The sequence below is a fragment of the Hippopotamus amphibius genome, chromosome 9 (genome assembly GCF_030028045.1).
Source record: "Hippopotamus amphibius kiboko isolate mHipAmp2 chromosome 9, mHipAmp2.hap2, whole genome shotgun sequence".
Taxonomy (NCBI): Eukaryota; Metazoa; Chordata; class Mammalia; order Artiodactyla; family Hippopotamidae; genus Hippopotamus; species Hippopotamus amphibius.
In genome coordinates this window covers 74,375,182-74,402,279 of record NC_080194.1, presented here as the reverse complement: position 1 = coordinate 74,402,279, position 27,098 = coordinate 74,375,182, and the positions used below count along the sequence as shown (strand labels likewise).

The following is a 27,098-nucleotide window of genomic DNA, read 5'->3' as shown; positions in this document are numbered from 1 at the left end:
AAATTTCCCTCAAAATTAATATTTGCCTTTCAAAACTTTTTGGACCTGAGGACAATTTTTCCTTGGGATTTATTTAAATTTCTTGACTTTTAGTTGTTGGCATGTACGCAGCTTGTGAAAGGCAGTAAAAGACAGACAGCTTCGTGATGGGGAGGGCAAAGGTGGATTCTAAGTAGACCTCAGGTATTCTTTTCATTTTGATTCATTTTCCATATGTTTGTAAAGATTTATTTCAGTAATATCTTAATTGGATTGTAAGAAAGTCAAACTATCATATTTTAATCTCCCCCCTATTGCAATGGAAGATACAGATGTGTAGAAATAAGCCACTTGACAGAATTTTGTTTTGGTTTGTCATCATTTTTTCTCTACTTACTCCCCCAAAGCATAGGAAATAGGATTTAGAGAAAATACATTTACAATTGAATGTTTCAACATAGAAGTAAAAGGAGATCATAAGTCATGTAAAGGACGTGAAAGGGCATTGAGTATGTGTGTATGTGTGCCTTTACCTCTCTCCGTTCTTTTATTCATCATTTATGGAGTGGCCAAAAGGAAGAAGGCACTCTGTAAGATGTTAGAAACAGAATGACAGCTGTGATGTTTACATGACAGAAGTATGTAGAGAGTACCATAGGAACACAGAAGATGAGCATCTGAAAATGAGAACACTGTGTAAGGGAGGTGACACTTGAGCTAAGTCTAGAAGAATATGTAGTAGATAGCTAGGAGGAGAAGGTGAGACTTTCCAAGTGGAGGGAACAGTTTCACTGAGGCATGGAAGTGGATTAGAGAATTTCAGGTAATTCCAGTAAAGTTTCAACTAAGCTTTGAGTAAAGATCCCTAGGAGAGGTTAGAGAGGTAAAGAATGACCTAATCATAAAGAAAGTTATGTCAAAAAGTTTGGAGATCTATCGAAATAGCTTAAGCAAATTTCTCAAAGACAAAAGGTAGGTAAGACTATACTGATGACTTTAATCCAGAATGGAGATTAGATGTATGTTTTAGAAAATGCTCTTTGAAGAGTTAAGAGTAGAGAATTGTCATAACAGAAGTTATTACAGTAATCTAAGCAGTGCATAATTAAAATCTAAACAGTTTGGAAATGTAAAGGGAGGAGGGAGTGTGTGGGTTCAAGAGATATTTAATGATGGATTCTACTGTTAATGGTTTAGTGCGTTGGAGGAGAGAGGGAGAGAGAAGGATTTAGATAGTTTCTAATTTCTGGTTTGGACAACTGGCCAAATAATTAAGCCATTCATCAAAACAAATACTGGAGGAGAAGCAGATGTTGGGGTAAAGGGAGAAAAGGAAAGAATTAAGACTTCCAATTTTGGATAATTACCTAGTGGGTAAGATACTAAACGAGAAACCAACAGATAAAGTAAGTATCAGATTGTGAGAAGGACTAGAAACAAGCCGTGGCGATGGAAGTTAACTATGGGAGACCATTTTTACAAAGATTGCTCAGAAAAGGATTCTTGAGGCGCTTAGTCTTGCACGATAAGAATTGCTGGGCTACCAGCAATGGGAATAGCACATGAAAAGGGTGGACATAGGAAGTGCCTGGACTGTAGGATAGAAAGGAGGCCACTGTAGCTGGAACATAATTTGTTAGGAAGAAAGTAGCATGACACGGGGTTGGAAAAGAAGGAATTCAATGTGTAAATGAAGATGTGTATGCCTTATCCATTGAACAGGAGGAGAAGGCTAAGAAAATGGCATAGAGGCTGCTGAGTGTAGGTAAGTCTATGAAGAAATCCGATTAATTCAAGGTTTATAAAGTAAGGTAATTAATATATTGGATTTAGGTGAGGCTTAAGGATTGGGGGGAATGTATGGAGCGGTGATCTCTAAGAAAAAGGAAGCTAAGGAGGAGATTGTAGTAGGATTGTTGGATGTTGTGCCTATTTGTGCTTTGTGTTATTTTTAAGGTAAAATCAATCAGGCTGGTTGTGTGCTTTCTCTGTCTACTTGGAGCTTCATGGGGGCACGTTGTGAGAATGCAGATATTCAGTAAAAGTGAAACTATCCCCATTTTACAGATGAGGAAGAGGAAGTTCAGAGAAATTAACATCTGTTTAGAGTCCTGAAAGTAAAATTTAACCCAGATCTTTCTGATTCCTACGTCCATGGTCTGTCCAGTATAGTACACTGCCTCCCATAGGATCTGCCTATTGTTTTTAAGCATTAAATTAGCTCTGACCTTCTTAGCTGTCAAGCTAATTGTGTATAGTTCTGAAAGATCAGTTATTTCCCTTTGCCTGTTACAAGGAAGTATATCAGTTCTTTAGGGAGAAAAAAAATCTTCTCTTGGCACTAAATTCCAAGAGGAATTTAGCATGCAGTTTCTTATGTGCTAGATATTAAATATCATAATGAAATACAGTCAATTGCAATTTTGCAAAAGTTACAGCAAGAAATATCTATTAACCCTTGAGAAGGGCAGCATCATAAATCATAGTACAGAAAAGGCATTTCTGCGGGGAGAAAAACTAAAATAGTCGAAGTATGTTGCTTTTTGGTCATCTGCCTTGATGTAGAAAACTCAGAAGAATGACAATTTATTGGTTTTAACTGTAATTTTGACAGGAGCTGGCCGCTGGCCAGTCCGAGACCAAACTCTTTGGTGAGAGAGAGCATAAGAGTCTGTGTTTTGTTTTGTTGATTGACGCAAGGTTCATATTCTTTAGCTGTTCAATTTACGGGAGACAGCATTGACATTTGGTTATTAAAATTAAAGTGCCTGACTTGAGTTCTTGCTGAACAGAGGAGCCATGGTGTGTGCATGGATAGGGCCAGGGGTTTCCGAAAGCAGTTTTGAAGTATGGTTAACCAAGCCATGTATTTGCTTTCTCTCCCTCTCAATGACTCATTGATATGATAAAGATACATGCTTAAAGAATAAGTCCTTGGTGATGGTGAAAATAAAAGAAGGTGCCATTGGAATAGCAAAGATTTTTGACATAGTTCTCAAAGACACAAAGTAAACAATTGTATTGATGAATAAACTAGAGTAGAGGAAAACTGCAGCGTGGAACACAAGTGGAAAAGGCTGCAGTGGGAGTGTCTGGTAGAGCTCTCAGATGCCTCAACTCGGAATTCCCAAGTATGGACATCAGCAATAATGGAGCAATAATTAAGGTAACTGGGCCTGAATTTGGGGTAACTTCCTATAACATTTGCTCCAACTGCTTTCTAAATGTAATGGATTCCTGACCTCGTTAGGTCCCATGGTATGAGATTTGGGCCTAGAAAAAGGTAGAGCAAAGCCTGACTGTGGGATTTTACAACCAACCCAGAGGGAAAGCATGACAGGCAGCTCTACTTAGGAGTGAAATACCCTAAAGTAACATAATCCCAAAGTAAAGTTCTCCTTATTTGATAGTTGTAGTGGTTTAAAGTTAAGGTACTACCTTCTCCCAGCATATATACTGTGAACGACAATACACTAATTTTCCTAACATATATGCTAATATATACACTAATTGCCAGTAGGACCTGCCCACTTATGCTGAGCTGCTATTCAGGGGTGAATCCTTTTATGTAAATAAATCTTTATAGCTTCAAAGGAAACCTGCACTATTACCTGTGCTACCAATCTAATCACTTATTCATGGTTTTAAAGGGAAAACCAAGGGTCATCATATATTTGAGGAAAACACTATGAATGAGACCAAGTTGAACAAACAGAATAGCTGACCCAAAAGAAACAGATAATACAAAGAGCAGAGAAGAGCCTTAAAAAAACTTAAATTAATATCCTCGGATTTGCCTTCTAGCCTCTATCTGGGATGTAGAAAGGTGGAAGGAATATCACTTCCACCCTAATAACAAGCTGATAGTGAAGAAAGAGGGAATCATAAAAAAAAAATCCAAACGCATAGAAAAGAAGGATAAGGAAACAAAGAATAAATGGAACATCCAGAAAACAACTAACAAAATAGTGGTTTTTAATCTAAATGTATCAATGATTATATTAAGTGTGAATGTTCTAAATACATCAATTAAGATTGTTCAGATTTTATTAAGATTTAAAAAGAAAGAGCCAACTAAATGCTATCTACAAGAAACACACTTTTAATATAGAGATATAGATAGATTAAAGGTAAAAGAATGGAAAAAGTACACTATGCAAATACCAACCAAGAAGGCCAAAGTGGCTCTATTAATATCAGGCAAGGTAGACTTCAGAACAATGACTATTACCTGCAGTAAAGAGGGATATTAGATTATGATGCAGAGACTAGTTCATGAAAAGATATAACAATTCTAAATATGTATGAATATAACAACAGAGCTTCAGTGTATGTATGTGTGTGTGTGTGTGTGTGTGTGTGTGTGTGTGTATAGCAAAAACTAATAAAACTGAAAGGAGAAATAACTAAATACACAATTATAGCTAGTAACTGTAACACTCATTTCTCAGTAATTTATAGAACAAGTAGAAAATCAGTAAGGATAGACGACATTAACAACATTGTCAACTAACTTGACCTAATGAATAGTAGAACACCTGCAGAATAAACATTTTTTTCAAGTATATATGGAATATTTAGTTAGGTAATATTTGGTGTCTTAAAATAAATAAATACAAAATAATCAAAATAAGGCAAAGTATTGTCTGTCACCAAAGCAGAAATAACTGGAAATCACTGGCTGAAAGATACCTGGAAAATTCTAAATATTTTGAAATTGTACAACATGTGCGCACACAAGTGCGCATGCGCACGTATACGTATACATACCATAGGTCAAAGAAGAAATTACAAAGAAAATTGGAAAAATATTTTGGTCTGCATGAAAATGAAAATGTATCAACATTTGAAGGGATGCAAGCTTAGAGGAAATTTATTTAATGCTTATACTAGAAAAGAAGGCCTTCATTCAATAACCTAAGCTTATACCTTAACAACTAGAAACGAATAGCAAATTAAATGCAAATCAAGCAGAAGGAAGGTAGTAATCAAGAACAGAAATCAGTGAAATTGAAAACAAAAAGAGTAGAGAATGTCAATGAAACTAAAAAGTGTTCTTTGAAAAGATCAATAAAATTGATAAGCCTCTACAGACTGACCAATGAAAAAGAGAGAAAGCGAGAATTACCAGTATCAGGAATGAGACAGGGGATATCACTACAGATCTTGCAGCAGTTAAAATGATAATAACTAAGGCAATATGTTGAGTAACGTGATCATAGTATGTCAGAAGGGCTCTGGAACAAGGCTGCAGGCTGGTCAAATCTGGGACCACTTGAGCAGCAAAATAATTAAATACAGCAATGAATTATAAATCTTTGAAAAATAAAAGAGAATTCATGGTTCCATACTGATAATAGATAGCTAATGGAGAAGCAAGAGGAGAATGCTGAATGCTGACTGATAAATATGGAAGGAGTACTGGAGGTGGAATATTATTTTGCAACTATTTTAGTAAAGATTGATTCAAGCAGAAGATGCCAATCAGTGCTAAATCTGGGGAGAAAGTTGATGAGAAGTAGGATATATCTGTGGTGTTAAAGATGGATATCATTGCTTCTATATATAACATCCTTGGGAGGACACAGCACCAATCATGTAGCATTCAGGCTGATAATACATAACCTGAACAACATGTAAAGAGATTGAGCACATCATTGCCTCAATGTTATTGTTTCTTATGAAGTGACTTTTGGAACTTAGGTTGAGTTTTCTGAGGTATCTTGAAATACTTAGTTCTTCTCTACCTGAGCCCAACTAAACCAGACTCGGTTTTGTTCCAGAGACCACCATGTAACCAATGAGGTGTATTACCTTTTAACAGAAAAATGAACCTAATATGTTTTGAAGAGATGGTGCCAGTCTGCGTTCTAAAACCTTAATTCTGTTAAAGGCTGTGGAAAAACCATAGCCTTTCAGGAGACTTTTTCTGGGTTTCAGTCTACTCTTTTACTTTTTATTTGGGAATCATTTTGGACTTATAGAAGAATGACAAGAATAAGAGTACAGAGAGCACCTATATTCTTCACTCAGATTTACCTATTGTTAATGCTTTACCCCATCTGTTAGCTGGCTAGTGTATTTTTAAATTTTATTTTCCTCTCTTTGTTTTGCAAGGGCTTTTGTTTTTGTTTTCTTCTGGTCATGTAATATGTTCTAAAGACCTTCAAAGCTAAAGAGGGTGTGTAACATCTGCATTTTGAAACCCGAATCTGTCTTGGTCCTGTTTATGATTTCACTAGAATTGAAGCAGCCTTTTATCTGGGGTGAATAACTTTGCAAATTTGTACAGTTCTGGAAGAATTCATGTGCTTTCTGGTAAAAGTACATGGGGTGAGGAGTGGAGGTTGTCAACCTAAGTGTCTTCTGAAATCATTGAAGGTGAAATCTGGGGAGGGATTATATTGGGGCTGAAGAAGATAAGTGGTATTCCTTGCTTAAGTTCTGTTTGGGGAGCAGAGTTAACAACTTACTATTTAAATACAGTTGGGAGAGAAGAGCAGGGTGTTTAGACATATGTTGATAAAATTACTTATGCTGGTGAATTTAGTGCTAAGGTCCAAACTGTATTTTGATCAATTAGCCTACTTCTTGTTCCTCCCTAGAGAAGATGTGCAGAAGAGTCTAGGGCACCTTTTCTTGTTAGATCACAGTTGATGAAACTAAACTCCTTTTTAAGATCTAGACCTTAGTATGTCAGGATATAAGACTGTTTCTCTGTGCTTCAGGACCTTTGGAGTTTTCAGTCCTGGTTATCAAGAACCTGAGACAAGCTCAGTTTCTCAGAGTAGGGAGATTTTAAAGGATTTTATGACCACAGAAGTGAAAATGGAGTTTCCAAAGTTGATATAAATACAAAAGACCAGGCATATATACACAAATATTAATCATTGCCATGCTAAAGCAAATGCTTAGAGGAAATTAAATGTCCTGTAATGAAATTGAGGTATTGGGATATCAGTTAAAATGTGGACTATTCTTTTAATTCACATATATGGAGTTAAATTTTTACAAGCCATTAAACATTGTAACTCAGACTATCTGTCAACATGTAAAAATGCTTGAGACATAATTTGGAAAAGTCAGAATATACATTTCCTGTGCACTGTGATTATAACTAAAACTACTTATATGTATATGAATAAGATGAAACTTCATAAAAAAGTTATACTTATGAACTATATTATAGTAGTCAATATGCAGGTAATTTTCCTTGCTCTACTTTTTATACTTTCAGTAATGTTGTTATATAGCATTTGTGGTTGAAAACAAATTAACCACTTTTTTTTTTCAAATAAGCTTTATTTTTTAAAGTGGTTTTAGGTTCGTAGCAAAATTGAGCAGGACGTAGAAATTCTCCATATACTCCCAACCCCTACCTGTGCACAGCTTCCCCCACCAGAGTGGTACATTGGTTACAATTGATGCACTTTTAGTGAATCATCCTTAACACCCAGAGTCCATAGCCAGTTTTTTAAAAAATGAAGTTGTCTGAATTTTGAAAATCTCATTGGGGTTTCTTGGTCAGCAACCCAGAAGCCTGTGGGCAGAGGATCTTAGGCTCTTACTCTTTGACTCCTGCTGGAGGCTGTATAAAAATGGAAGCAATAGGTGGTTTTATTCTGGTTAATCCCCCAGAAGTCCTCTATCCCCAACACATTTTACCTTTTAACTTTTTATTTCCCTCTCACAGTCAGGGGACTAGGCTCTTCCTGTTTGGTTGTGACTGGGCAGTCCTGTCTGCAGTGTTACATCTGGAATTGTCTCCTTTTGTCTCTCTCTAGGAAGTGCATTTTCAACTGAGCACCTCAAGCTTCAACTCCAGAAGGAATCCTTAAATGAGTTGAGAAAGGAGTGTACTGCGAAAAGGTAAATGGAACACTGAGAATCGTTGTTGTGAGTATTGAGTTTACTTTGAGGAGAGAATTTGGAAAAGGAGTATTTTTTTTAAAGCTTCCAGTATCAATGCTAGTTAATATGCTCAGTGCCACTTTCATTTATTCAACATCTACTGTGTTGTGCACCGTGCTAGAGGCGGTTATGAGAGCTCCTAGTATGTAGTCAGAATCGGAAGCGTGAATGCTGTTCTTCTAGATTTCAGGGCCGCAGACTTAATGTTTGAATCTCCTTCTCTTCCTGTCTTGTACATTTAGTGCAGCTTACAGTTTTTTTTTTCAGTACTTTCTTCAGACTCACTTGACTTACCTCAACAGCTCCCAGATAATCTAACATCCGTCTCTCCAGCTTTCCAGTTCGTCCTCCATGTTGCTAGCAGACTTCTTCTAAAATACTATTTTACCATTATTTTTTTCTCTTCTTAAGAACCAACTGTGATTGTTTTGCTTCACTGTCAAATAACCTTCAGTAAAATGGCCTCATACAACTATAGCTAATTTCAGTTGCTCCGTGACATTCATTTAACAAATGCCAATAGTTTTTCCCTTTATTTTTTCCAGCACATGCTTAACATGTTGCCACCTCTGATCTTTTCCTCATCTTCACTCACTTTTCCTAGAAAGTCATCCCATCCTGCATTTCTCTTTAAGAAACCATAGCAATTGAGAAGCCTGCAAAGAACCTTGGAGATCATCATATCTAATCCTCTTTATTTGCAGATAGGAAAGCAAAGCTCTGGAGGTTATTCTTTGTCCATTTCACTAGGAGAGCAAGACTAGATCCCTTTAAGTCTTCAGTGTTCTTTGCATTGTATTACTTTAGATTCCACTTTGACCTACTGTTTCTCTTAAATTACCCCCTTTTTAATTATTGACACAGTCGAGCAGGTAATATGCTCTACGGGTATTATAGCTGTTGGTCATGTTTCTTAAATAGTTCAAGAGAAGAGCTGCATCATCTCATGCCACAGCTTTTTGCTTTGTCTTTCTAATTCTATTATTTCTGTAATGTGGCAACGGGTTATTTTTTGAGGTAGTTGTAAATGCAAATAGAATACTTTTTTGAGGAAATACCATATGGATATTTCCTAAAAATAAACTGGCCTCAGGTTAAATGAGACCTTGGTCAGCTTACTGAGCCTCTCTAAATCTTGTTTTCTTGTTTGTAAAATGGGTAAAGTAATATCAACTGAGTAAGTTATTATAATAATTAAATGAAGCCATTTGTAAAGCTCCTGGCATGTAGTAGTAGGTGCCCAGTCAATGATTATTTGTACATTTTACATCTCTTAGCATGGTGCTGGCCACATACAGTAGGCCTCAGTATATAGTTAGCTTGGTTGATAGTGTCTAGTGATAGGTCAGGACTCATGTTAGCTATTATTCTTGTTTCTACTTATGAATTTCTGTGGCCCAGTACAGACCATTTGCTCTTTCTCTGCATCAGCTAGGTGGAAATAACTGTTAGAAAGCATGCAAACATGTTTTTTTTAACAAATGTGCTTTTTTCTTTCCTTATTAGAGAACTCTTTCTGAAGACTAATGCTCAGTTGACAATTCGTTGCAGGCAATTACTATCTGAGCTTTCCTACATTTACCCTATTGATTTGGTAAGTTTCAATTTTTTTGAGAGAAAAAGATTTTTTAAAGATGATTTCTGTTTGAAATTTCCACCCAGAAGAAAAATTCATTGCTCTAGTCTTAATCACATGCTCTATCATGATTCATTCAGAAGCTAATATTTATTTAAAAAGTAGATTTAGAATTAGTTGGCATTAGGTTCCACAATTTGATTTTTTTCTATCAGTTTGGTAGTGGAGTGCACTCATCTTCATCTGAAAGAATGCCAAATTGTTTCTTGTTTCTTTAGGACCTTTGTACTCAACCATATTATCAACTTTCACCGTATCTGACACATACTTGCAGATACATGTGCATTGTTTTCAGAATGTAACTGCTAAATTAATTCATATTTATTAGTATTTATTAAGATATTCCTGAAGTAACTGTCAGGATGTTAAGTTTCTGAATCTGGTTTTTTAGAGTAAATACAAATGTAACTGATTAGGATTCTTTTTTAGAGAACTAAAAATGCTAAATTTGGTGGTTTCATTTTCTTTTTAATGAAAAGAGACTTAGACATTTTCTGAGAGGAAAGCTAATATGATTTTAGGTTGCTCACAGACTCTTGTTAATTCTACTTAAAAGTTTTCATTTATAGCTATGAATTGGTCAAAAGATAGTTTTATGATTAAAATTTTACATGGCTTTTTGCTTCGATATGATGTTTTAATGTTTATAGCATAGAAAATTTCGAGTATATATCAATGTACAGTTAATAGTGTAATAAATCATCACATACTCTTTTTTTTTTAAAGCTCTTTATTGGAGTATAATTGCTTTACACTGTTGTGCCAGTTTCTGCTGTACAACAGAGTGAATCAGCTGTATTTATACATATGTCCCCATATCCCCTCCCTCTCATGACTCCTTCCCACCCTCCCTATCCCAGCCCTCTAAGTCATCACCCATCATTGAGTTGATGTCCCTGTGTTATGCAGCAGCTTCCCACTAGCTATCTGTTTTATATTTGGTAGTGTATATTTGTCAGTGCTACTCTCTCACTTCGTCCCAGCTTCCCCTTCACCCCCCACCCTATGTCCTCAAGTCCGTTCTCTTTATTCTTGCCCTGTCACTGGGTTCATCAGTACCATTTCTTCAGATTCCATATATATGAGTCAGCATACGGTATTTGTTTTTCTCCTTCTGGCTTTCTTTGCTCTGTATGACAGACTCTAGGTCCTTCCATCTCACTACAGATAACTCAATTTCATTCCTTTTTATGACTGAGTAATATTCCATTGTATATATGTGCCACTTCTTCTTTATCCATTCATCTGTTGATGGGCATTTAGGTTGCTTCCATGTCCTGGCTATTGTAAATAGCACTACAGTGAACATTGTGGTACTTGTTTCTTTTTGGATTATGGTTTTCTCAGGGTATATCCCCAATAGTGGGATTGCCAGGTCATATGGTAGTTCTATTTGTAGTTTTTTAAGGAACCTCCAAACTGTTTTCCATAGTGGTTGTACCAATTTACATTCCCACCAACAGTGCAAGAGGGTTCCGTTTTCTCCGCACCCTCTCCAGCATTTATTGTTTCTAGATTTTTTGATGATGGCCATTCTGACTGGTGTGAGGTGATACCTCATTGTGGCTTTGACTTGCATTTCTCTAATGATTAGTGATGTTGAGCATCTTTTTATGTGTTTGTTAGCCATCTGCATGTCTTCATTGGAAAAATGTTTATTTAGGTCTTCTGCCCATTTGTGGATTGGGTTATTTGCTTTTATTGATATTGAGCTGCATGAGCTGCTTATATATTTTGGAGATTAATCCTTTGTCAGTTGCTTCATAGGCAAGTATTTTCCCCCATTCTGAGGATTGTCTTCTTGTCTTGTTGATGGTTTCTTTCACTGTGCAAAAGCTTTTAAGTTTCATTAGGCCCCATTTGTTTATTCTTGATTTTATTTCCACTCTTCTAGGAGGTGGGTCACAAAGGATCTTGCTTTGATGGATGTCATAGAGTGCTCTGCCTATGTTTTCCTTGAGGAGTTTTATAGTGTCTGGCCTTACATTTAGGTCTTTAATCCATTTGGAGTTTATTTTTGTGTATGGTGTTAGGAAGTGTTCTGATTTCATTCTTTTACATGTAGCTGTTCAGTTTTCCCAGCACCACTTATTGAAGAGGCTGTCTTTTCTCCATTGTATATTCTTGCCTCCTTTGTCAAAGATAAGGTGCCTATGTGTGCGTGGGTTTGTCTGTATTCTGTTCCATTGATCTGTATTTCTATTTTTGTGCCAGTACCATACTGTCTTGATCACTGTGGCCTTGTAGTATAGTTTGAAGTCAGGGAGCCTGATTCCTCCAGCTCCATCTTTCCTTCTCAAGATTGCTTTGGCTGTTCATGGTCTTTTGCATTTCCATACAAATTGTAAAATTTTAAATTGTAAACTTTTAAAATTGTAAAATTTCTAGTTCTAGTTCTGAAAAATGCCACTGGTAATTTGATAGGAATTGTGTTGAATCTGTAAATTGCTTTGGGTAGTATAGTCATTTTCACAATGTTGATTCTTCCCATCCGAGAACATCATCACGTGCTGTTCACTCAGCTTCAACAATTAGGATAATATTTTGAGTCTATGACGGTATTGTCTTTGAATTAATACTGACCTGAATTTTTTAGATTTAGAGCTTCTTTGCTTTATACATAAACAAAATTAATTTCATTCTTTGATTGTATTCACAGAATGAGCACAAGGATTACTTTGTATGTGGTGTCAAGTTGCCCAATTCTGAGGACTTCCAAGGTACTTTATTTCTTTTTACTTCTAAAGATTTGATATAATATATGGGTGTGTTGCAGGGAAAAAGAGAGATATCTTGAAATGTTGGTTGCCTGGCACTTTATCTGGAAGGGTTTCTGTACCTTCTGTCCCGTCTCAGTTGTAAGTATATAGAGTCAGATTCCTTGGTGGAAGACTTAGGAAATTTGGTCTAGTCAAGAAGAAAAAAATTATTGAACTTTCTATTTGAAAGTTAAAAGAAAATAGTTTTTGAGTGGGCTTTAAGAAAAGTAGACGTTAGGACTCTCAGAATACTAATATCTCTGTCCTTTTGCTTTGACTTTTCATGAAAAATTTGTGTTGGGAGCATAGCAATTAACATTATTCTGTTCTATTTAGAAAACCATATCTCTGCTGACATAAAAAGTATTTGAAAATTGAGTTTTGTGATATTCCCACTCCCATAGGTTAAACTTATTGTAGTCATTTTTGTCTTCTTTTAATTAAAATAAATTTACATTAAAGATGTTATAGATATGATTCATAGTAATTGCTATATTTTAAAATATTTTTCCTAATCTCTTTACCAGTATGCCAAAGGAAAGAACTTATTTTATTTGGCATATTGGTAGAAAGATTACTTTTATTATTAGCAAAGTGGGTTCTTTTCTCCTAATGTAAACACTGCTTTGAGGACTATTAAGTAGTTGTATAGATTATTCCCAAAGCTAGCACATTAATCTATTTGGAAATAACTTATCCAAGAAGAGAGCATTACTAGTTCTGATTGGGGCTTTCTTCCATTTCCCTATAAAAAAATGTTATTTGTGGTCCTTTAACATTTAAGAATGTTTTAATATATTACCTCCTTTGTCCTTTACAACAAGGCTTACAACAAGTAGTTGGGACATGATATAAGAAGAGTGGTACAGATGAATCTACCAATGAAACAGAGATAGAATCAGGGACATAGAGAATAGACTGGTGGTTGCCAAGGGGAAGGGGAGTGGGAGAGGGCAGGAGTGGGAGTTTAGGATTAGCAGATGCAAATTGGTATATATAGAATGGATAAACAAGGTCCTACTGTATATCACAGGAAGCTACATTCAGTATCCCATGATAAACCATAATGGGAAAGAATATGAAAAAGAATGTATATATATATATACATATATATATGTGTGTATATATCTGTATATATGTATAACTGAGTAACTTTGCTGTATAAGAGTAATTAATACAACATTGTAATTCAACTATACTTCAATATAAATTAATTTAAAAAAAAAAGAAGAATGATAAAACAGGAATGGAAAGACCTGTATTTGAGTTCTGGTTTCTCTTCTAGAAATCATATATTTTGGAGCAAGTCATCTAAGCTTTGAGTTGATTTTCTAATTGATAGTGGGAACACATTAATTCATGTAGTACCTGTTTTATATGATTGTTAAGATTTTATTTAAGAGCAAGACATTTTGCCTTATCTTTAATCCTCCCGAAAACAAACAAAAGAAACCTATAAGGAAGGTGGTGTAATCTCATTTTACAATGTGTAAATGAGCTATTTAGTGACTTGCTTGAGACCACAAACCTAAGTAATGATCTTGCTGGGATTTGTCTGGTTTCCATTGTACAGTGTTCCCTCTAATCTCTGTGAGTCATACAAATGTGCTTTGATATTAATTTTAGGTTATGGTGTCTTGAAGCTGATGACATCTCTTTCCCCACTCATTCATTCATTCATTCATTTATTTCATAAATCTATTAAGTACCTTGAGCCCTGTGCCAGATTACAGGGATACAGAATATTCATGCCTTGAAAAAAATGTCAATTGAGCACCCGAATGCCAGACCCTGTGCTGTGTTTTGAGGATATAATGATGGAAAAAGCAAATATATTCTCTTCTTTCATGTAACATGTAACCATTGAGGGAGACAGGCAATAAACAAGAAAATAAGTATTTAACAAGTGTTAATAAAGGAGAACTCTGAGACAACAGGGGACCCTACTGTCGATAAAGCAGTCAGAGAAGACCTCTCTGAGCAGAGCATTTAACATAACCTGAAGGCTGAAAAGAACCAACTACACTACAGCTGGGGGAGGAGCATTCCTAGAAGAGGGGGTGGTCATCTTGGAGGATATAGAGGAATGGGCTTGATACATCTGAAAAAATTCAGGGTGGGGGGCATGGGAGAAATACATGTATTTTGAACAAATTATGTAATCTCTCAAAGGTTAATTTCTTCACCTGTAAAATGAAGTAATATTTACATCTTCAGTTCATTGTGATGATTGACTGAGATAACATTTGAAAGGACTTTTCATATAGAAGGCATTCAATAAATGTAATTGGAATTAGTTGTTAGAGAGAGGAAGGAAGGAAGGAAGGAAGGAAGGAAGGAAGGAAGGAAGGACAGAAAAAACCAGAGCAGACCTGTGTGGCTGGAGCATAGTGAGAAAATGGAAGAGTTCCATCAGAAGAGGTAGGAGAGTCAGCCAGGGCCTTGAGTCCACTGGGAGGAGTTTCTGTTTTATTCTCAGTGGAGTGGGAAAACCCTGAAGGACTTCAAGAAGGGCAATGATACGAGTTGATATATGTTTTTAGAAAGTCACTCCAGCTGCTAAATACAGAATGATTTGAGAGGTGGCAACAAGAGGAGCAGGGATATCATTATTGGAGTATCACCGTAATTCATTCTGGGATGTTTCTTGATTCTGTTTTTGTTTTCTGGAGGTGATTTATTTCCTAGTTTTCCCTAGCTTTTGTTCACTATCTATGCTTAGTATGCCCAACAAGCTGAATACATTCTTTCTTCCCTTAAAAAAATTAGTTTAGTTTTTTAGTTCAGTTTTTACTGCTAAAAGAAAATGGGAGATAAAATGGAATAAATATCCAATTCTACTCTAAGGCCCTATTTACTTCCCATGACTCCAAGGAATCAGAAATTTTAAGAAGCACGTATGGTATTATTGTACTTTAAAAGCTTACGTTAGCATTCTGCAAGGCACTTCCATGTTCTAAATTTACTGAGTGCCTTGTGTGTGTCATTTACAGTGCCAGGTGCTGGAAGTATACGAAGGTGACCAAGGGCATTGATCCTGCCTCAGTGAAACTTCAGTCCTTGAGGTTAACTTGTAATCAAGCCAATAAAGAAACATCTATTGAATTTATATTCTGTGTCAGGCACTTAGAAGTTTATACCAGGTACACGGGACTCAAAGCAGTGGGAATAATCAAATCTATCAGGAGGCAATCAGGAAAATCTTTATAGAGAGGATGATGCCTGAGGTATTTTAAAAGATGAAATCGTATTCCCCTGGTAAAAGAAGGATCAGATATTTTAGGTTCGGTGAGTAGAAATATGGTAACATGGAACGTCATACACGATGCTGTCTTGTTTATTTAATTCTCACCACTGTGAGAATTAATTCCTTCTGTGAGGGAAAGAATTACACTCAACTTTTTTTAAAAAGACAAGAAAATTGTGGCTCAGAGAGATTAGTTAATTTTTCTGAAGACTCATACTAGCCAGTGGTAGAGCTAAAGTCATCCCTGGTCAGCCTGATTTTAAGGTCCATATTATTCCTGTCGTGATGCAGTTTTCTTCCTTGTTTTGAATAATAACCTCTTCCAGACTTCTGACAACTTTTTAATGTTTTGTAGCAGCCACATTCTTAGTAAGACTCTAGTGATGGAATTCTAAACTGGTTATTCAGTTGTATTCATGAGACTTTGCTGGGATAGACTTTATATTACATGGCTTGATACTGTTTGGGAAGCTCCTCAGTAGTGGCCCGACATTTATTGTGCTCTTCTAACTGGATAAGTTTCTGTTAGAGGATGCCAAAGAGACCAGGACACAACAGGAGAAAGTTGTCCAGTGAAGGGTATTCATTTGAGTTCCATTGACTGAGACGTTTCTCATCCAAGCAAAGCAAAACAAAAAAAACCCAAAAAACTGTTTGTGTGTGTTTTTAAGTAATCCATAACTTGAGAGCCTTTTGTGGTAATGAGACCCAGATTTCCTTCTGTGTCTGTATCCCTTTATGCAGGCATGATTTCTTGGAAAGGAGAGTCCATATGTCAAACAGTGTCTCATTGAGACCATGGAATGATTCCATAGATGCTGTGGCAATGATTAGAGTCTTAAATATTTTGTCCTGTCTGGATCAGTGGGTGCTTGGTTCCTTACCAAAGCAGCTGCCTCAGTGATTGGGAAGGCAGGATGGTAAGAGTTTTTAGATCACTTACTGTACTTGGATGCATTTAAATATTAATAATTTGTCCAACATATAAGTCAAAGAGACATTTGAATTAATTAATAATGTTGTCATGGCCATTGTGGGTTTGTGGAATTTATTATCATAAAAATTACATAAAAGATTTAATTATCATAAAGATTGCTGCAGCCCCAAGTAGCTACATTTAAAAAACAGATCAGAAATATTTATTATGAGGAAACTGCAGAATTTTGTTTTCTTTTTAAGCCCCTTAAAACATTTTTTAAATGAGGGCTTTTTCATTTACGTGAATCTACAGTTTTTTTCCTGTTGCTCCCTGAATCCTCCCACTCCCCCTCTAACTTCTTTTCACCAACAAACCTATCGTCTGTGACCTTTCTAACCCCCAGAGCAGCATAAGGAACACAAGCCTCTGCTCTGCATTAGGTGTTAGGGACGTCATTAATGCTTACTGGAAAAGCACACCCCAGAGAACCAGGTTTTGGCTTTGGCAGATAAAAAGTCTTTTAGATCTTGGAATGCTGGAAACCTTAAACCTTTTGGTTTTTTTAGCTAAAGTGATTGGCAACAAAATGTGACATCTGCAGTTTCGTGGCCAGCAATAGCCATAATTAACCACATGAGCTCACATTTTCCCACTGGAGGTTCAGTGGTCGTGGGGTGATGAAAGTGACTTCCCTACCAGGAGGTGGTTTTCCTTTTGAGGGTATTGGAATACCCTTGGGCCCTGTAATGCCTCACCCGTGGTCCTTTTAAAATGCTTTTTAATATAAAGCTTCAATATTGGAAATCCAACACCATGGTGTTTAACTGTGAGGCTGTAACTGAGCACTATGGCCTGGAATGGGAAACAACCTAGGGTTTTTAATAGGTGGAGTGGGGAGTCTTGTGGTGGAAACAATGGTCAGTGTGAATAACCAGAATCAAAGTTGATTTCCAATATTACCCAGTTTTCAGTTTTTGCTATTTCTTTCTGGGTTTTGATGTACTTAGGTAGAATTCTCTTAGAGATGCCCTTTTATGTTCAAATGTAAGCAAAATTGTTTTGATTATTGAAAGGAAGTGATGTTAGAAGACCAGTTTCTGCTCTTTTAATAGATATGTGGATGTAGTCCTCGAAATAAGCAAGCATAATTCTTTGGTATTATCCTTTTAGCAATATGGAAAAATGGAGATGCTTGAGTATTTCACATTGGATAGATGTTTTTAAGCATTCATAGTTTGCATTTGACCTGTTTGGCAGGCTAACTAAGAGACCTTCTGATTTTTGGAAGTTTGCAAGTCCTTTTCTGTCAGGTCACAAAGGAAAGGAAAAGCTTACTGTAAAGCACATATAGGAAAGTCCAAACTTATTGTATGTAGTCTTATCCTTCATTATTTACTGTAAGTTTTCTTTTTCTTCCCCTTTTCTTCTTCCTTCAAAAAAAGGTTCTTAAAGACCGAATCCTTTTTCTGATAGGAATATTTTAAATTTGATAAGCCCTATTCTTTACAGAAAACAGGAGGCAGGATTCAGCAACCTCTGATGGAACTCACTATCCTAGCTGTGCTTCCAGGGATAGCTGTTGGGGGACTTGCGGTATAGATACAATTCTCTCTCTCACTCCATCACTCATAGTTTTTACTCATATGGCTTTAAATAAGTCACTTATGCCACCTGAATCTTATTTTTCTCATTTATAAATTGATAGCATCAGATTCAGTGATTTCTAAGGTTTCTCCTGTCTCTAATACTATATGATTAAATTATAATATAATGAATTTACAATATAATGTAATTTTAGTCTCTAAAGTAGTCTGATATACATATTTCAATAGTAGTAAAGTATTGTAGTACTCAAGGTACTTGGGTAGGACTGGGCCAAGAGCACATGGTCTCTAAAAATAGTTAGGATTCTAGTCAGGGCATGCCCAGTAGTCTGTAGAAAGAGGAATACTGTTTGATTTTTTTCATCAGTTTGATTTGGAGAACATGTCACCGAGGACTTTTTATGTATTCTCTGCCCTTGCTAGAAAAGTGTGAAGAAACTAAGGTAATACATGTGTACCATATGCTCAGTATGTTCTAGGCTCCCAAGTTGAAAAATTGTTATGTATTCCACACTGAAGTTCTGAGACAGTACAATAGAGTGCCTAAAGACAGAGGCATCTGTGTCAGGTCAACCCATATACTAGCTGTATAGTTTGGACAGGTTCCTTAACTTCTTTGAACCTTATTTCTTCATCTATAAATTGAATGAAATAGCATATAAAATGTGCCCAGTTTATTAATTGTTGGTGAATGAACGACTGTCAGAAATAAAGCATCATGGTCAGTTCCTAGCAGAAGAAAAAAGTGTACAATAAAAGTTACCTATTTTTACAGTATGATCAAGGAAACTGCTTTGGTAGTCAAAGGTGGGGAATGCACTGAGTAGTATATGCCTACAGTAGTGTTCCTGCAGTAAGAAAGTAGTGCTTAGATAACCAAGTTTAAATATAAAAGAAGAATGTGGAAAATATTGCTAATAATTGAAGTTAAAGTTACTGTTAGAAATCAGGAAATACTCAAGCCAAGGTCATCTCAATCATTTCAGCCTTTCTCTAGGCAGAGGTATTCAAGATATGTGTTACATGCATGCGTGTGTGTGTGTGTGTGTGAGAGAGAGAGAGAGAGAGAGAGAGAGGAGAGAGGGAGAGAGAGAACTTTTGAAAGTTTGGAAATATTGTATACCAAGCAGTTACTTTTTCCTTCCCCCTGGGGCAAGTTTAAAGCTTTTTATTGTATTACTCTCAGTTCTGAGTACTTGAATGATTATTTATAGCTTGGTAGGTAGGCAGTAGCAGAAATCTAGATGTTGAGTTAAAAATCTGTGACTTCTTAAAAGATGCATACTTACATTTGACTGTAGGAGATGTGTATTTTTTCCAATAGTTGCTTCCACCAAAATTGCATGAATAGAATGTATATGAACAATGCAGTGGTTTTTGTTTTGTTTTGTTTTGTTTTTGGCTGAGCAACACGTGGGATCTTAGTTCCACAACCAGGGATCAAACCCACGCCTCCTTCGTTGGAAGCTCAGTCTTAACCACTGGACCACCAGGGAAATCCCTGAACAACGTGGTTTTTGACCTTTTACTGTTTCAAACATTTTTTCTCCTTATCCCATCTCAAACTTCACAGACTTATTTAAACAACACTCTCTTCATGAATATTGAGAAATACCCCGTAAGGATGCACTGTGCTATTTTACTTCACCTTGGAATTAATAATGTTGTACAATAGTACAATACTTTTGCTTATAAAGTTGGTAATGAGTAAAATGTATATGTTTATATAGACATAATGTTTAAACCTCTGAAACTAATTTTTTGCATTGTATAATAGAGTCAAGTATTATTTTTGCCCTTAAAAATGCTGGGAAAGAAGGTAATGGAGGCTTGAATGCAGTAAGAACTCTTAAGATTATATACCAAATGTTAATCTCATCACATTAATTATCGGGAAATAGTTTTAAATGTAGTAGATTAAATTTCAAATCTTATTAATGTGTTTAAATTTGTATAAAATCCATATAATTTAGATAGATGAATAATATTTTATCAATTATTTATTATAAAATCTCTCTTGAAATTGATTTATTATGATCGCATAGCTACTTTTATAAGGTTAGTTATTTTCCATTTCTCTGTTTTTGAATTTACAGCAAAAGATGATGGAAGTATTGCTGTTGCCCTTGGTTACACTGCACATTTGGTATCCATGATTTCCTTTTTCCTACAAGTGCCCCTCAGATACCCTATAATTCATAAGGGATCTAGATCAACAATTAAAGATAATATTAATGACAAGCTGACTGAAAAGGAGAGAGAGTAAGTATCTTTTTAAAACATACTTTTAACACTAAGCCAGTATGAAGCATCAAGTGTATTAAAAATATAAAATGTGACCTAGGTTATGGTGATTTTTGTGTATCCTTTGTAAAGTGCTCCATTTCTTTTAAGTAGAATGTAGTCAGGATTGCTATTGATAGCAAAATTAACTCATTCAAGTTTAATTTGCTTCTGTGAGGCAGGTATCATATACTCTGCAAATATTCATGTAGTTTCTGCTGCCACTAGTCAGCAATTGAAATGCTTAAAGATTTGTCAGAGAGACAACCAGGGAAAGAACAAATGACTTAAAAACAGATTCTACATATATAAAAAAATGGGTTAGTGAACTGGAAAATAGCCCGGGACAAAATACCTGACCAAGTACAAGTACAAAAGAGATGGATTTATAGAAAAGTGCTAGACATATGTAGGACACAATAAAAAGTCTAATATACATTGGAGTCAAAGAGTGAGAAGAGAGCACACAGGGTTATTGTAACATTTTAAGAGATAATGGTAGGGTGCAAATTTGATGAAAGACATCAAGGTATAAATTCAAGAAGCATGAAATACAACACGAAATAAGTACAAAGCAAACATACTTAGGGAAATTATAGTAAAACAGCTGAAAACCAAAGAGATAAAGTGAAAATATTAAAATTGTCTAGAGATAAAAGAGATTTGCATCAAAAGAGCAGTAATAAGGCTGAAAGCTAATTTCTTAAGAGAAATATTGGGAACCAGAGGTGATGCAGTGACATTTTTAAAGTAATGTAAAGCAATACTGCCAACTTAGAATTCTATACTCAGTGAATTATCCTTCAAAAGTAAAGGCAAAATAAAGACATTTCAGACCATCAGTACCGAGAAAATGCATCTCAGTAGACCTATACTAAGGGAAATACTAAAGGCAGAATAAAAATAATCTAGTATCGAAACATGGAAATGCCTCTCCTCCAGAAATTCTGATTCAATTGATGTGCCCAGACAGGAGATACATTTTTCTAAAGCTCCCGAAGTGACTCTACTATCAGTCAGGTTTGAGAACCACTCTTCTAGATTGAGTGTTGTGTTTGTAGGCATGAAGAAATGAAATATCCTCCACTCTATTTAGGAAAGTACAAGAGAAAAGGCAGGAAATGCAGGCATCGGTGGAAGAGTTTAGTACTATATCTGATAGGGCTTGTAAGTGGAGGGCAGGGGAGCACATGTATAGTTTAAATTAGTTCCTTTTCAAAGGCATTGATTAGTTTATAGCCCAAGTATTATTTTCAATTTCAAAAATCTTTAAAGAGAGCCTGAAATGTATATATTTGACAAAAGGGGGCATGGGTATGTGTGGTTTTTTTTCTCTTTTGAAAAAATTGAGGTGAAATTCACATAACATAAGATTAACTTTTTTAAAGTGTATAATTCAGTGGCACTTACTATCTTTATGGTGTTATGTAATCACCACCTCTGTCTAGTTCCAAAACATTTTCATCACCCCCAAAGAAACCCCTGTATCCATTAAGTAGTCACTGCCTGTTCTCCTACCCAGTAACCCCTTCCCTCAGTCCCTGGCAACCACCCATCTGCTTTCTGTCTCTATGGAATTTACCTGTTCTGGATATTTCATATAACTGGAGTCATTTACAATATGTAACCTTTTGTTTAAGATTTCTTTCACTTAGCCTAATATTTTCAAAATGTATTCAGATTGTAGCACAATCAGTACTTCATTCACTTTTATGGCTGAATAATATTCCATTGAATATATATATCACATTTTGTATGCATTTATCTATTGATGGGCATTTGGGTTATTTCCACTCTTTGGCTATGATTATTTATGGACACGTATTTGTTCGAATATCCATTTTCAGTTCTTTTGAGCATATACCTTGAAATGGAGTTGCTGGGTCATGTGGTAATTCTGTGTTTAACTTTTTGAGGCACCATCTAACTGTTTTCCACAACAGCAGCTTACGTTCCCTGGTATAAAGTGGTATACATATCATTGTGATTTCAATTTGTATTTCCTTAGTGACTAATGAGGTTGAGCATCTCTTCATGTCCTTGCTGGCTATTTGTATATCTTATTTGGAGGAATACCTACTCAGATTTTCAGCCTATTTTTTTTTTCCTTTCAGTTTTATTGAGATATAATTGATATACAGCACTGTATAAGTTCAAGGTGAACAGCATAATGACTTGACTTATATACATCATGAAATGATTACCACAATAAGTTTAGTGAACATCCATCATCTCATACAGGAAAAAAAATTAAAGAAATAGAAAAAAAATTTTTTCCTTGTGATAAGAACTCTTAGGACTTACTCTCTTAACCAATTTTATTTATAACATACAGCAGTGTTAATCATTAATTATGTTGTATGTTACATCCCTAATACTTGTTTATCTTATAACTGGAAGTTTGTACCTTTTGACTATCTTCATACAATTTCCTCCTCACCTCCTCCCCCCGCCCCCTCAATAACCATAAATCTGATCTCTTTTTCTATGAGTTTGTTTATTTTTGAAGTACAGTGACTTACAAGACTATGTTCTGGTAATAGCATAGTGACTTAATTTTTCTGTACATTTCAAAATGATCACTACAATCAGTAGTTATTGTCATCATACAAAGATATTACATAATTAAGAGTATACTCCCCACACTGTACAGTTTAAACCCATGTCTCATTTAATTTGTAACCGGAAGTCTGTACCTCTTAATCTCCCTTACTTGTTGTGCATTTTTTAATTACCTAATTATAATTCCTTTTTTCGTTGAGTTGTCAGATTTCTTTATGTATTCTGCATACTAGGCCCTTATCAGATATATCATTTGGAAGTATTTTCTCCCATTCTGTAAGTTGTTGTTACAGTTTAAGGCCTAAAATTAAGGTCAGTATTATGTGCTGCCAGAATATCTCATGAAACCAGGAGGGCCTTGAATAGTCCCTCCCTACTCTGCTCCTGTGGATCAGGGCCCCTATTCAAACAATCCTCTTTATCCAGGGGTCTAGGTAGACTCTGCTTACTTCTGAGTAGTGAATTTCAGTTCCTTGCCAGCTGGGGAATTATGGAAACAAACGAATCACATCCTTCCACAGCAACCAGTCATCACTCTGTCCTTTTCATACTACAGAGCCTGCCTCCCACAGCTCCTGCTTGTTCACTCTCTTCTCAAGTGTAACCCCATGTGACCCTGCATGGTATGCAGTGTCCTCCTCCCTTGGGCTTTGAGTATCTGTGACTAGTAACCTGCTTTTTTTTTTCTTTTGTATGTGTGTGTGTGTGTTTTCAAGACATTGCAGTGACTTCTTTTGTTTACTGATTCAAAGGAAAGAACATTCAGCTGAAAAGATGAAGCAGTCACTAAATTATCACATGATCTTTAATGTGTCATTTAACTTTTATTTTATTTCTTAACCAAAAAGAAATCTCTTCAGTGAGGATATATTACCAAAAAAGTGATGTAGCAACTTATTATTTTCACAATATTATTTATTATAAGTGAGACTTGGTTTTCTACATGTTTAAATATACTGAATATTTTCAAAGATTTGATATAAAAATAATGCAAATTATTAGGCTACTTTTTTTCAAAGAAAATAATTAGAAATCTTGTGAAATTTTTGTAGGTTACTTTTGATACTGTCCCTATTCATCTCATAATAACTTTTGATGCTTTTTACTGAATTGAAGTATAGACTAGTAACCTGCTTTTAATCTCATATGTCCAGTGTCAGAAGTCGAACATTCAACCATCCCCATGACCCTAGGGCAGTAGTCCCTCTCTTATCAATAGGGTGAATAATAAGAGATTAAAACAGTTGTTTTACTTTCTTTATAGTCTATTTTGATGCATAAAAGTTTTCAGTTTTCATTAGATCTCATTGTCTATCTTTTTTTGTGTTTGTTTCTAGTGCTTTTGGTTTCATTATCTCAAATCCATTGCCAAATCCAAGGTCATGAAGATTCACCCCTTTGTTTTCTTGAAATAGTCTTATTTTATCTTTTATATGTATTATAGGTCTTTGACCCATTTTGGGTTAATTTTTATATATGGTATGGGGTAGGGGCCCAACTCTATTCTTTTACATTAGTATATCCAGCTGTAGCAGAGACTATTCTTTCCTCATTGAATGGCTTTGGCACACTGTTGAAAATCAGTTATCCATAGATTATTTCTGAACTCTCAGTTCTAGTCCACAGGTTCATATGTCTGTTGTTACACCAATTCCACAATAAGTTTTGAAACTGGGAATTATGAATCCTCCAACTTGTTTTTTTTTTCAGTAGTTTTCTGGCTATTCACAGCCCTTTGCAATTCCATATGAATTTGAAGATAATCTTTTCTATTTCTGCAAAGAGGTCCTTTTAATAAGCTGTTGGCTTTGGTTTGCTAGCATTTAATTAAGAATTTTTGCATCTATATTTATAAGGGATATTGGTCTATAGTTTTCTTGTGTGGCTTTTCTATCAGGGTAATAGTGGCCTCACAAGAAAGCATTATGATGTGTTTCCTTCTCTTCTACTTTTTTGGGAGAGTTTGAGGATTGGTGTCAATTCTTCTTTTAAATGTTCGTTAGAATTTACCAGTGGAGTCATGTGATTCTGAACTTTTCTTTGTTGGGAGGTTTTTGATTAGTGATTCATTTTCTTACTGTAACCCAAAACCTATGGGACACAGCAAAAGCAGTTCTAAGAGGGAAGTTGATAGTAATACAGTCCTACCTCAAGAAACAAGAAAAATATCGAATAAACAAGCTAAACTTACACCTAAAACAATTAGAGAAAGAACAAAAAACCCCAAAGTGAGCAGAAGGAAAGAAATCATAAAGATCAGATCAAAAATAAATGAAAAAGAAAGGAAGGAAACAGTAGCAAAGATCAATAAAACTAAAAACTGGTTCTTTGAGAAGATAAAATTGATAAACCGTTAGCCAGACTCATCAGGAAAAAAAGGGAGAAGACGCAAATCAACAGAATTAGAAATGAAAAAGGAGAAGTAACTGACACCGCAGAAATACAGAAGATCATGAGAGACTACTACAAGCAACTATATGCCAATAAATTGGATAACCTGGAAGAAATGGATAAATTCTTAGAAAAGTACAATCTTCCCAGACTGAACCAGGAAGAAATAGAACATATGAACAGACCAATCACAAGTACGGAAATTGAGACTGTGATTAAAAATCTCCCAACAAACAAAAGCCCGTGGCCAGATGGATTCACAGGCGAATTCTATCAAACATTTAGAGAAGAGCTAACACTTATCCTTCTCAAACTCTTCTAAACTATAGCAGAAGGAGGAGTGCTCCCAAACTCATTCTATGAGGCCACCATCACCCTGATACCAAAACCAGGCAAAGATGTCACAAAAAAAGAAAATTACAGGCCAGTATCTCTGATGAATATAGATGCAAAAATCCTCAACAAAATACTAGCTAAGAGAATCCAACAGCACATTAAAAAGATCATACACAATGATCAAGTGGGGTTTATCCCTGGAATGCAAGGATTCTTCAATATATGCAAATCAATCAATGTGATACATCATATTAACAAATTGAAGAATAAAAGACATATGATAATCTCAATAGATGCGGAAAAAGCTTTTGACAAAATTCAATATCCATTTATGATAATAACTCTCCAGAAAATGGGCATAGAAGGAAATTACCTCAACATAATAAAAGTTATATATGAGGAACCAAAAGCCAACATCATTCTAAATGGTGAAAAACTGAAAGCATTCCCTCTAATAACAGGAACAAGACAAGGGTACTCACTCTCACCATTATTATTCAACATAGTTTTGGAAGTTTTAGCCACAGCAATCAGAGAAGAAAGTGAAATAAAAGGAATCCAAATTGGAAAAGAAGAAGTAAAATTGCCACTCTTTGCAGGTGACATGATATTATACATAGAAAACCCTAAAGATTCTACCAGAAAACTGCTAGCACTAATTGATGAATTTAGTAAAGTAGCAGGATATAAAATTAATGCACAGAAATCTCTTACATTCCTATACACTAACAATGAAAGAGCAGAAAGAGAAATTAAGAAAACTCTCCCATTTACCATTGCAACAAAAAGAATAAAATACCTAGGAATAAACCTGCCTAAGGAGACAAAAGACCCGTATGCAGAAAACTTTAAGACACTAATGAAAGAAATCAAAGACGATACAAACAGATGGAGGGACATACCCTGGTCTTGGATTGAAAGAATCAACATCATGAAAATGATTATCCTACCCAAAGCAATTTACAGATTCAACTCAACCCCTATCAAATTACCAATGGCATTTTTCATAGAGCTAGAACAAGAAATCTTACGATTTGTGTGTAAACGCAAAAGACCCCGAATAGCCAAAGCAATCTTGAGAAGGAAAGATGGAGTTGGTGGAATCAGGCTTCCTGACTTCAAACTATACTACAAGGCCACAGTGATCAAGACAGTATGGTACTGGCACAAAAATAGAAAGGTAGATCAATGGAACAAAATAGAGCACCCAGAGGTAAACCCAAGCACATTGGGCACCTTATCTTTGACAAAGAAGGCAAGAATATACAGTGGAAAAAAGACGGCCTCTTCAATAAGTGGTGCTGGGAAAATTGGACAGCGACACGTAAAAGAATGAAATTAGAACACTTCCTAACACCATACGCAAAAATAAACTCCAAATGGATTAAAGAGCTACATGTAAGGCCAGACACTATAAAACTCTTAGAGGAAAACAGGCAGAACACTCTATGACATACATCAAAGCAAGGTC

The 27,098-nt window shown here is 35.5% G+C and overlaps 1 protein-coding gene across 1 annotated transcript in view; it reads left to right on the top strand.

Annotated features, from left to right (window-relative positions):
- The window catches only part of UVRAG (UV radiation resistance associated), a 320,954-nt gene that overhangs the window by 181,485 nt on the left and 112,371 nt on the right, over positions 1-27,098 (top strand). The window contains exons 9-12 of the mRNA XM_057750060.1: positions 7,764-7,848; positions 9,397-9,484; positions 12,186-12,246; positions 20,152-20,317. Of these exons, the coding sequence (XP_057606043.1) occupies positions 7,764-7,848; positions 9,397-9,484; positions 12,186-12,246; positions 20,152-20,317 (400 nt within the window). The remainder of the gene's footprint in view (positions 1-7,763; positions 7,849-9,396; positions 9,485-12,185; positions 12,247-20,151; positions 20,318-27,098) is intronic.